Source organism: Panthera onca, chromosome C2 (genome assembly GCF_046562875.1).
Source record: "Panthera onca isolate mPanOnc1 chromosome C2, mPanOnc1 haplotype 2, whole genome shotgun sequence".
Taxonomy (NCBI): domain Eukaryota; kingdom Metazoa; phylum Chordata; class Mammalia; order Carnivora; family Felidae; genus Panthera; species Panthera onca.
Window position 1 is genome coordinate 123,287,786 of NC_138347.1, and position 12,662 is coordinate 123,300,447.

At 40.9% G+C, this 12,662-nt stretch overlaps 1 protein-coding gene and 1 pseudogene across 2 annotated transcripts in view; both read right to left on the bottom strand.

The window, feature by feature from the left end:
* Positions 1-12,662, bottom strand: part of CLSTN2 (calsyntenin 2) — a 603,610-nt gene that overhangs the window by 370,185 nt on the left and 220,763 nt on the right. For both annotated transcript variants that reach the window (XM_078432292.1, XM_078432293.1), the window contains exon 2: positions 8,728-8,850. In XM_078432292.1, the coding sequence (XP_078288418.1) occupies positions 8,728-8,850 (123 nt within the window). The remainder of the gene's footprint in view (positions 1-8,727; positions 8,851-12,662) is intronic.
* On the bottom strand, positions 10,547-10,692 carry LOC132684517 (U2 spliceosomal RNA; annotated as a pseudogene).

The following is a 12,662-nucleotide window of genomic DNA, read 5'->3' on the forward strand; positions in this document are numbered from 1 at the left end:
GAGGTGGGCAAAGAGGATAATTAACAAGAAAGAAAATTCAGGGCAAAGACCCCAAATGCATGGGCAGCAGAGAATCTGGGAAGCTCCTTTTTCTCCCTCCACCAGAACAGTTCCACCATAGAAAGAGGCTACCAACCTCCTCTGTGGCAGGAGAGATGTTCACTTCTCTACTCCGCAAGGCCAGGGCTTTGTGTCCCAGGCCCTGGGAACCTGAGGGTTATATATGGAAGGCCCTGTCCAGTGATGAGATCTGCTTCCTGAGCTTCTTGGCCATCAGCAGATAGGAGGGAGGGGTAAAAAGTGTGAAAGGGAAACACCAGAGTGAATGCACTGCTCATGGAGGGGTAACCAAGAAAAAGACCCAAATATGCCCCCATCACTGTCAAGGCTGGAAGCTGCCAAACTGGCTGAAAAGAGAGCACCAAGAACAGAGCTAACTCAATACTTTAGTTCCAGGGTGAATGATATACCAGGTCTTCTTCTCTCCCAGTGTGCCTGGTAGACCCCTCTGCCACCAACAGGACGGGGCCCACGGGTGTGGTCCAACAGGCCTTGCTGCTCCTGGGGACTACAAATGGATGCTGTCATGGTGATCCTCCCCAGAGCATCCACTTGAGCAGGACTTCTGGCTTATTTGCTGGTTGATGTGCCCTCACCCTGCAAATTTTTCCCAGCTTTAAAGCAACTTCTGTACTGTCCTGATGAGTTCTCAAATCACACCTTGCCTAAAACTGGAAACCCTTAGATGACAGTCACTATAGTGAGGGAGAGGGTTCATTACAAGGATGGAGGCTCCGCCACAGGCTGTGGACAGGTGTGGGAGCCAGTCCAGTTTCTACTCCCCTGTTTATCCGGAAACCCACCATATGCTCGAAAATTGGGCGATCACCGATCATATCGGCAAAAACATCTGACAACACAATCTCAATCTGTCACTGAAAATAGAACACATCTGTTTTTTTACCATCTATGAACTAAACCATAAACATGAAATCCTGACTCCTATGTTTGTATAAGAAAGGTATTTCTACAAAGTTGCCCGTGGCAATGTTATTTTTAATTGGAAAAACACTGTAAACAACCTAAATGTACAAAAATAAGAGAATGGTTAAATAAACCACGAGAGGGATCTATGAAGTATAATTTTGTACTCTACTCTTCAGTAATATTTTAAAATATATTTTAGTCAGCTTGGAAAAGGTCTACGAAAGATGAAAACACAAAGACTCTGAACAGAGTAAACTATGATCCAAATTAATCAGAACTGTGTATTAATATATGAACAGGAAAAGGTCTGGCAGGGTCTTAGGAGTGTAGGTTAATTTTGTTTTATTCTTTATTCTTTTTAGTAATTGTCACATGTACTCGAATTAACAGACGTTGATCCATGTCTTTCTGGTCCTGTCTATTCTTTTTTAAAAATGTTTATTTATTTTTGAGGAGAGAGAGAGAAAGAGAGAGAGAGAGTGAGTCAGAGTGTGAGCAGGGAAGGGGCAGAGAGAGAGACACACACAGAATCCGAAGCAGGCTTCAGGCTCTGAGCTGTCAGCACAGAGGCCAACACGGGCTTGAACTCACGAACTGTGAGATCATGACCTGGGACAAAGTCAGACATTTAACTGACTGAGCCACCCAGGCACCCCTGGTACTGTTTATTCTTGATTCCAACTCTGTTAGGTCCGGGGCAGTCACCCAGATTGTGGATTCCAGAGAATCCACAGTTCTCTGCAAGGACTGCCAGACTGGCTTCTGGCTGAGGCCAAGTAAATGCTCAGAGACCAGGGTGGGACACCAGGGGGCACCCTGCCTCTGGCCCACAAGAATGACCCCCACACAAACCACCTAGAACACAATCACCATCTACTGTGAGGCTGATGTAGGTGGCTCCTTGGCTGCCAGGGTCAGCCCTCAGAGACCCTGTGGCAGGGAAGGGCACTGAAGATGGTGGGTAGTCTTGAGGTGGCTGGGTGAGGAATGAAGCTCAGAGGTGGTCATTCCATGGCGTCCCATGTGGCACTCAGTCCTGGACCTCTTTCATGGTTTTTTGTTTTTTGGGTTTTTTTGCCATTGCCATGAACTACCTACTTATTTATTTACATTTTTCTTTAAATTGGGGTTTAAAAACACCCAAATGACTCTATTTTTAAAAATAAATCCCCAAAACTGAAAAGCCAGCAATACTTGTCTCAAAAAAAAAAAAAAAAGTAAGAAAAAGAAAAAAAGAAAAAGGAACTTAAATAAAACACGACAGAATGCTATTAACATTCTACCTCAACAGTGTGGCCTATGGAATGCTTTGAGAAAGAGCTTGTTCCTTCTTTGTCAGAGAGAGGGATTAGCAAATGCTGGAGAGGTGCTGAGCCTCACCAACTGCCTTTCTCCTTGACATCATCAGAGAGATTGAAAAAGAACTTCAAAGGGAACAGCCTGGAGCGGTAGGCCGCATTCCTTAACGCTATGTCTGGGTACCATGTCAATCTTCGACTGCCAATGAGACATGTATCCCACACTGGACAATGGGGAGAGGGGAAAGAAGGCAGGACTTGCAGTCTGATCATCTGGCATTGAGTGATAGGGCCGAGCCATCCTCAGCGAGGTAGCCCTGAATAGTTACTTAATGTTTTTTCAAGTTTCAATGTCCTCATTGGCAAGACAGAATCACGACAGCTGACCTTCTTGTTCCACAGAGTTGGTGTGAGGCTTGGATATAATTTTGTGTGTGCTGTGGCTGGCATGTGTGTGTGTGTGTGTGTGTGTGTGTGTGTGTGTGCACGTCTCTAATAAAAGAGCATATGGGTTGCAGTAATCCAAACGTATATCTTGCAACTAATGGATTACTCCACAGGGATAGAATGCAGATGCAATGCAAGGAAATACATTCCCACCAAAGATTTACAGATTTCTGCACAATTCACAACTACTTTCCGTACATTATTTAACTGAATGTCCCGACACTGCCACATAACCAGTCTAGGAAACCGAGCTGGATGGGTGACTGCATTAAGCCTTTAAAACAAACTCCAAACTCACTTTTCTCCTCCCTTTAACATCATTATCATCGATTATAATTCCATCATTGTAATCAGCCTAAAATAAATAAAACGTTGTGGCTTATTGGTGACACTAAGAATTATACCTACTTTGATTACTCTCATTATTATCATTGCTGGGATTATCAGAATTGTGACATACTGGACCTCTACTGGCTGCCAGGGAGTGCACTAGGCACAGGACATTAGTATTTTATTTAATCCACATTAACCCAGATGTAGATACTGTGTTTACCCTCATTTTAATTATGAGAAAACTGCCCCTCAGAGGAGTTCAGTAACTTATCTGAGACCACACAGCTAGGAAATGGCAGAACGTAAATATACAGCAATGTGTATCTGTCAAAGCCTGTGGCTGTTCACACTCCGCGTTCCCCTACCACCATAAGAGGCAGGGGCTGCACAAGCCCTCAGGGAGGATCCCTGCCATCAGGGACCTAGGGGGCCCAAAGCACAGAAAGGGCCCTGGGCAGGTCCAAAGATAAGGGGACAAATAGGTGGGCAAATACTGAGCAGCACAAGGAGGGGCAAATGGAGCTAACCACAGAGAGGAGAGAATCTTCCGCTCCAACCAGCTGATCCAAACAGGCCAAATAGCATCCTGGGCAATTTTCCAGGCAGCCTTCAGAGAGTCACCCAGCCTGAGAAGCCAGCCAATTATGCCTGATCACTCTCTGCTGCTCTGTCCTTACTAAAGACAAGTCCAGACTGGCCCAATGTAGACAAATGAACAGTTCTATTATCTCTGAAAGGCAATCTAATTCCCTTCAAATTTAAAAGTCTCCACAGTTTCCTAACAGGCCTCAGTGGGGCTCATGTAGAAATTAATAAGTTCACAGTGTGCCCAGCTTGCTTTCATTATCATTTTTTCGCCATGCAATGGACAGGATTTTCATTATTACTCAAGGATTTTTCTGGATCTGATTCTCTAAGAAGGTCATGTCCACTGGGCCCAGACACTGGGTTGAGAACTGAGTTAGGTCTAATGGATTTGACTGACGTCTGAGAGAGGATGATTCACTGACTGAGAGTTGATGACACCTCTAGTACTCAGTGGGGGCAGGGATCGAAAGGCAACATCACTGGAAAAAAAGAACTCAGATAAAGTGGTGAGAAGTCCTGGGCTCCAGTCCCAGCCCCATGGCTGGCCTGCCCTGAGATGCTTGGGATCTCTCTGAGTTGGGTTATCTTGCTATAAAATGGGCACAGAAGAGGATATGGAAAAAAAAAACCCTCAAATTTATTAAGCTTCTATTATACCTTGAATCACTGTAACATTCATCATAGACATTCTTTAAATTTAATCAAAACAACAACCTTGGAAAGCTTATATTATTTTACAGATGAAGATGGTGAGGCTACTGTTACTGGTGATTGCACCACATCATCTAAATCACACCATTAGAATAAGCCATAAAGGGGCCAGGGAATGAGACTAGAGTGGTAAGAATAGGACTGCAGACTCATATGACTATTCTGGAAAGGAATTTAACATGTTTCCAGAACTTTAAAATGTTTGACCTATTAATTCCAATTCTGGAAATCCATCCAAATGATAGAATCAGAAATGCAGACAATTATAATAAAAAAGAATTATAACAGATTATTTGCCTATCACCTCATACCCATCAGAATGTTTATCTTCAAAAAGATGAGAGATAAAATGTTGGCGAGGATGCAGAGAAAGGAAACCTTTGTGTACTGTTGGTGGGAATGTAAACTGGTACAGCCACTATGGAAAACAGTATGGAGGATCCTCAAAAAATTACAAACATAAATACCATATGATCCAGCAATCCTACTTCTGTATATACATCCAAAGGAAATAAAATCAGGATTTCAAAGAGATATCTGCATCCCTATGTTCATTGCAGTATAACTCACAATAGCCAAGATATGGAAACAACCTAAGTGTCTGTCAACGGATAAACTGATAAATGTATAAAGAAGAAAATTGATAAGTGTATAAATAATACTCCATTATTAGTATTATTCAGCCATGAGAGAAGAAATTCCTGCATTTGTGACAACATAGATAGACCCTGAGGACATTATGGTCAGTGAAATTAGCCAGACATAGAAGACAAATACTGCATGATCTCACTTATATATAGAATCTGTATGTGGAATCACTTATATCACATATATGATATCACTTATATGTAGATTCCCTTATATATGGAATCAGCTTTAAAAAGTCAAACTCAGAAACAGGGAGTAAATGGTAGTTACCAGGCACTGGGGGTCGGGAAAATAGGGAGGTGTTGCCAAAGGGTAGAAAATTTCAGTTACAAGACAAATAAGTTTTGGGGATCTAATGTACAGCATGATGATTATAGTTAACAACATTGTTTTATATCCTTGAAAATTGCTAAGAGAATAGATCTTACATGTTCTCACCACAAAAAGGAAATTGTAATTATTTGAGGTGATGGAGATGTTAGATAACACTATGGCAATAATCATTTTTCCAATATAGATGTTTATCAAATCAATACATTGTACACCTTAAACTTAGACAATGTTGTATGTCAACTGTAACTCAATGAAGCTAGAAAAAAAAAAAAAAAGAATGGTAAGCTACAGAATATTCATTGAGAAGGACATCACACAGCCATTTAATCAGTTGCAGAATTAATATTTAATGAAATGGTATATTTTCATTAGTTTAGTAAGGGAAAAATAAGTTGTTAGTAATTGTAATACGAGGAGAGATCACAATTTTTGGAGAAAAAAAAGAGTAGAAAAATGACTGGAAGGAAATACACTAAAATGTTAACAGAGGCTCTCTCTGGGGGTAAGAAAACATATTTTTCACACCTCTTTGTGTTTTACTATATTTTTCACATTTTCCACAATCAACACTTATTGTAATAATCAGGAAATATGCAGGAAAAGCTATTTTATGTCCCTGAATTTGCATTTATATGCAAAATGCAATGATGACTTCTAGTTAAGTGAGTGATATTTTATGTAGATTTTTCTAAATTTTTTTTCAAGGAGGGAAATCACAAAAGAAATGAGACAGAGTAAAAATGTTATGGATGGAACCATCTCCCAGCAAGCTTATGGCTCACCTCACAGGCTAAATTGGAAATAAAGACCAGTGGGAAAGGGGTGGAAAACTGACAATGCACAAACAGTTGATAAGGGGGGACTAAAAGCTACAGTTGACTTCAAGAACTGATGGAGCTGGCAGATATGAATTTTTCAATTTTATGAGAATGATAGGGATCTGAAATAAATCTTCAGTATTTTCTTTTTAAGATAAATGTTTTAAAATAAACGTCTGCAGCATGGATGGATGGTAAGTGCCTGTGTCCTGTCTTAGAGCTGATCATAAATAACACTGAGAAAAATAGCTTTGACCATTCCAAAAAGCACCTTTATTTTTTACTCTGAAGAGCTTGGAAGATTATATTTTGATGCATTAAGCTAGATTTTTTTTTTTTTTATGCAGCTGCAAAAATCAAGGAGCAGAGAAATTTTCTTCAGATGGGAATAACTACTCAGGGCTTGGCTTAGAAGCAAATCTTAGCTTCAAGATGTGCCTGAAAACCAGTGGGCATATCAGATGGTCAGAATACAAATTCAAGTTTGACGGATTTATGGTTTATGAAACACCTTGGTGAATCTTCAGGTGAAATTATTAATTGTCCTGTAGTCCCATAAACCAAGCAAGAGAAGTAATCTTTTGTAAATCCAAACTTCCAAATATCAGATTTGCTTAAACTGTGCCCCCCTCCCCCATTTTGGTCTGTACATTAAAGAGCTTATAACTTTATGGTAGAACAGTTTATTCAACAACTTCAGTTTCCTAGTTCACTATTAGAGGAGAACAGGGCTTCATTGAGGGTAGACATAATAAAGAATCAGACACATCCCTCATCTTTTAAAATGTTAGACGCACTACACTAAAGTAACTTACTTTTACTTCCTGCTTCATGCATCACTGCGTTTTTCTGTCATGTTTCAAAGAAGAGTCACACACTTGAAAGGAAAGGTGAATGAGAAGACCTGCTTGGTGGAAAGACCTATGCACACAGGCTGCAGAGAAGGGGCTGAGGGAAGCCAGGAGCACTTGCTCAGCCTAGAGAGGGAAGCCATGACTCAGCTTTGCATTTCCTATCTGGTTCACCAAGATAAACCAGAATCCTGCCTTCTTACACTAAATCTCCCAATTTTTAAATATTGTCTCCATTTTGTTAAGCACACAGTGCATTCCAAACCAAACATTTCCATAACCCAAACATTTTTTGCTAGTGCTTGTTTTAAAATCTCATTTATAGGAGGTTAAGAATTGCTGATTCACCCCAATATCATCTAATTATATCCAAGAAGGGGATGCTTTGGAATAGTCTCAGGCTGGCAAAGAAGGTCTGGGAAAGACAACTCCTCTTTTGTGGAAAAGACAGCATGGGATTCACACTTCCGAGTGGAATTTGGTTGAGCTGGAAACTTTGAGGATGGCTGGAAGATGTAAGGAAATATCCCCACTCTAAAACACCATGCAAGTCACAGTTAGGTGCCCTTGGTGGTAATCAGTCTAACATGAAATAAAGATAAAGCTTCTTCTGAGAGTCAAGAGTATCTCCCTGATGCTCAGTAAGAATACTTATGGGTTTATCTTCACATAACGCTGAATTTCCCCCATTGAACTCACCCCCTCACTCCTTACTTTACAATGTTCTGGAATGAAAAAGGGGCCTTCATAGAGCTTATCTCTTAGAAGCATGAAAGAGCCGTTTTTTTCTGCCCAAGTAGCTCATAATGTAGCAGACAAACTGTCAGAAAAAAATAGACTTCATCATGGTGAAAACCTCAGCCTGGCACCCATCTATCATAAAGCAATCTTCTAGAAATCTTGAAAACCTTCGTTAAATTTCCTGTCTTTCTCCTGACAGTGATAAAATGTTAACAATATTACTCATGATGCAGGCATCTTCAGAAATTTTTTGCCCATTCCCTCCTGCCCCTACTATCAGCCATCTCCTTCTCTTTGCCAGAGTCTATGGAAATGTGAGACATAGTCATATTCTTCACACACTGGTCCAGAGAGCTGGTCCTTACAGGAGGTTAGAGAAGGAAGTAGTCATTATCTTGATGATAATGAGAAGACTCTCTACCACAAGCTGCAGAGGGCAAAATGGCACTGTCTTTTGATTCCTCCACCAAAAGCCACACCCACTGTGAATCTCAAGGGCACAGCCCTCTCCTATCGTTAGCAAATATTTCTTGGTCCTTTTTTTGTTTCCCTCTTCTCTTGCCAAGCTACCAAGCTGCAATTCTTCACCTGTCCATGATATATGGGTAGTGGGGACAATGGGTCACACACTTAATCTGTCGATAGGTCATCTTTCAAGAGGGAAAATTCCCCTATGGACCTTACTAGCCCAGCTTTTCCAACTCCAGAGGCCACTTCAGCAATATACCATCACTCAGAAGAAGAAATAAGGGTCTTGCACTGGAGGCAATACCAAAGGAAAAAACCATAAATCAGAAATCAGAACCACACCAGAAGTCAGAAGAGGCACAGAGCTTTGAAATCACAGACTGATCATGAAGAGATGCACAGAGGGTGACAAGAGCTATAGGCAGCCTGAGTCTCAGCTCCATGGAGGCTTCCTGACATGTTTAAAAGAGGGCTAAGTGCAACCATAATAAGCCATCATCTCACCTGCAAAAGGAACTGGTGCATCTTTATCCAGGGCTACAAGTGGTGGGTCCAAAATCACTGTGTCGTTGTTCTCAGTTATGACTCCGTGATATGAGGTCTCGATCCATGGCTTGTGCTTGTTGACTAGAACACAATGGAAACAAAGATTGACTTTTAAGATCACCACTTGAATAGCTCATCCATAATGATATTATTAATAGTGCACATTTGTCCAATCATATGCTCTCATCCAACAACCGCATGAGAGACAAAGAGCATGATGGTCCCATTTTACACCTAAGGAACCTTCAGAGAAGCGAGGTTCAGAGAGAAGTTCAATGAGGCACACAGAAAGTTGGGCAGCAGATTTTTGGGGTCCAAGACCAGGGATCTTTCACTTGACCCAAATCCAACTATTTCTATTCCTGGATGCCCAGTGTAGATAGCTACTGTTTAAAAAAACTGACTGAAAGCTTTAATTCTCAAATGCTACCATCTATTAATAGATGTTTCAGGGTTAATATTCATTATCAATCAATGAACTAGCAGGTCATGGCTGTGTGCTGGAATTTCTGACCTCAACCTAATCATTACAAATTGTTACTGCATTTTATATACATACATATCTGTATATGTACCAACATATGTGTAAAGATACAACAGACATTTGAATGCTTTCTTATCACTTAAAAACTGTGTCTATCTTAATGGTCTAAATTGCCTAAGCAGTTTAAGTTGCTCTTTAGTAATTTTACCAGGTGAATAACATATTATTTAATGGAAAATTAACACACGTCAAATACATGCTACTGGTTGAATTATGGCCCCGAAAAAAAAGAGGTTAGAGTCCTAACCTCCAGTACCTTGGAAAGTAACCTTATGTGGAAAGAGGGTCTTTATAGGGGTAATCAAGTTAAAGTGAGGTCATTTGGGCAGGACTTAATCCAAAATGAATGGTGCCTTATAAAAAGGGGAAATTTGGACACAGAGACAGACATGCATACATGTGAGTGCAATGTGTTCTGTTGCCACCAGCCAAGAAACTACTAGAAGCCAGAAGAGACACTTGGGACAGATCTATCCCTTGTACTTTCAGAGCAAGCCTGGTCCTGCCAACAACTTGATTTCAGACTTCTGGCCTCCAGAACTGTGAGACAGTAAATTTCTGTTGTTCTAAGCCATAAAGTTAGTAGCACTTTCTTAAGGCAGGCCTAGCAAAGGAATACAAGATACTTATGGTCAACAGCCACACATAAAGGGCCGAGAATTTAAATAAGACTTGAGCTAGGGTTGGTGTAATATTCCTGTGTGAATACCCCAAGTCTGTCAATTCCATCTCCTTTTTTGGTTCTGGCCCTGCCATCACCTCTCTGCATGCCTATAGTGGCCTTCTGACTGATCTTCCAGTAAGAAGTCCTATCCCACTCCAATTCATCCTCTACTATGGCATTAAGAATAATATCCTGAAACATTAATCTGATTCCTCAACTGTGATCTTCTTGGTTTGTCCTTTATTCCCCTACATACACTCACACAAGTCTGAGGGCAGGGTAGGTGCTTAAGAAGCAAAATAACAGGTTAGAGGGAACCCTAGAATAATCAAAGTTGTCCTGATGCCAATCCTCACACCCTGCTTCACAGTTTGAATGACGCTGTCACATGCGTAACGCTCCCCACAGGGACCTAAGAGGTAGGTGTGATCATTATGAAAATGATGAAGAACTTCTTTCACAAGGTGTGACTTTCCCAGGATGGCCACAGGCTTGAAAACTAACAATTGGGAAGACCAACAATTCTCTCATATGTGGTGAGATCCAAAAACACATACATGTGTACATAAACATATTCATATTATAATACAAAGTCAGGCACATTATAATATATAACACACATTAAAATATATATACATATCATAGTGTATAATTTTCAGCAGTTACCGCAAAGCAAGAGCTACACTTGATCTTAGCCAAAAGGCCGAGAAGCAATAAAGCAAGAGCTTATAAAATTGAAAACAGCTCTGCTGCAGTGGCTCCTGTCCCCTTTCCACCCCATCATGCTTCAAAAGGTCAGCTAAGAGTTGCTCTAGGATAGCTGGTAGACTCAACCTGGCCACCATTTTGCTCCTTCTCACCCGTTTCACAGCAATCACGAACTAACCAAGAGGCAGTTTAGTGGAGCAGGGACATATGCCTGTTCTTCTCAGGTCTTGGCTCCTGAGAGCTATTTCTGCGGATTGGATCATGCCCAGGTCAGAGAGCGGCTCTGCCCACTGTGGGTCTGAATGGGACAGCAGGCTCCTCCGTGCTAACATGCTGGCATTCGAACCAGTTCTTCATCATGGACCCTGGAAGAATTACAGCCACCCAGGGTTGTCCCCATGCGCCTTTGCTCTTTTATTAGCCATCAACACAAACGCAATGTAAATAATTTGCAGCTGTTGGGAGAAACAATTAATCTTTTTTCCCCTTTAATTAAACCTAGGGGCTATTCTTTAGAAATGTGGATAGAGGATATGCCATAAGCTCATCCAGTGTTTCAGATTCACTGTGCCACTTGACTTGATGGCAGACAATGGAATCTAGAGCCAGTTGCTAGATTGCTGGGTTTCAGGCCTGGCTTAGCCACCTCGGGGCCACTTCTATGTGAGTCAGTTGGCCACTCAGAGTGTCAACTCCCTGAACTGTAAAATGGGGAAAACGACTCCACTCACAGGTTGTCATGTTATTCAGATGCCCTGGGCTGGACACACAGCCCCTGACCTTTGATTACTCAGACTTACCACCCTCATCTCACAGAGCCCCTGACCTTTCATTAGAGTGACCACTACTCTCTGAGCAGTGACAGTGTCAGCAGAGAGGGGATTTATAGACCTTACAGTTGAGGTTTCCCATCATCAGTGGGGATGGGTTTATTTCCTTTTATCCATAGGCCTGCCGTCCTTTTCTCCTCTCATTACTAGTTGTGTACCTATCACATATTAGGCATTTTACATACATTCATTAATCCTCATCACAACCCCATTATATAAGACTTTATGGCTCATTTTGCAGGTGAGGAAGTGAAGCTCAGAGGGCCTTAAATGTTCCCTTTTTGAAAAATAAGAGTGTTAACATCCCTACAATTTCCACATTTTTCTCCCACCTTCTAACTTCCTTCAAATCTTTCTTGACTTTCTCTTTGTCAAGGTTGACAAACATTTGCATTTTCATGTGTAAGCTAAATTAAATCTTCTTTGCTTTGTCTATAGATCACATCCTCAGGGCTGCACACCAATAACTTAAATTTGCATGATTTTGACTATGAGGCTTTTGTTCATGGCTGAGCTGAGTGTTATGCAAGGATTGCTTTCCCTTCTTAATGGTTCAACTGTCATTCCACGGATGACGTTCCTTGTACCCAGACCGACTGGACTCTTGATAGTTTCATGCCATCAGATAACCAAATCATACTCTATTTTAACTTGCATCATATTTGAAACCATCCTCCTTTGTATATTCTTTGTTTTATGAACATAAAGATTATCTTTTTTCATTCTATTGAATTATGAAACACAGGACCCTTTCCCCACATCCCAACCATATTACAGCTTTTTAATCATTCTATCTATTACTCATCATCCCTCATTTGCAAAATGGAGATACTTACTTCATAAGAATGTTGTAAAAATTGTATGAGATCATTTAGGCAAATCTAGTATATCTGACATGAATAGGTGTTCAAATATTAAGTTCCCCTAAGCCCATCTCACACTTCTAAGGGGCTAAAGTGTGGCTTTGCACTCACAGAGATATTTAGCCCAACTCCATTCATTCAGCAAATATTTATGGGTCACCTAAAAATATGCAAGAACAGCTTAAGCACGGGGTGGGGGAGGTAAATTGGGGAAGAGTCCCTGAATAAAACACTTGACAAAATTCAGCATCCATTTATAATCAGAACAATCAGTAAATAGGGAA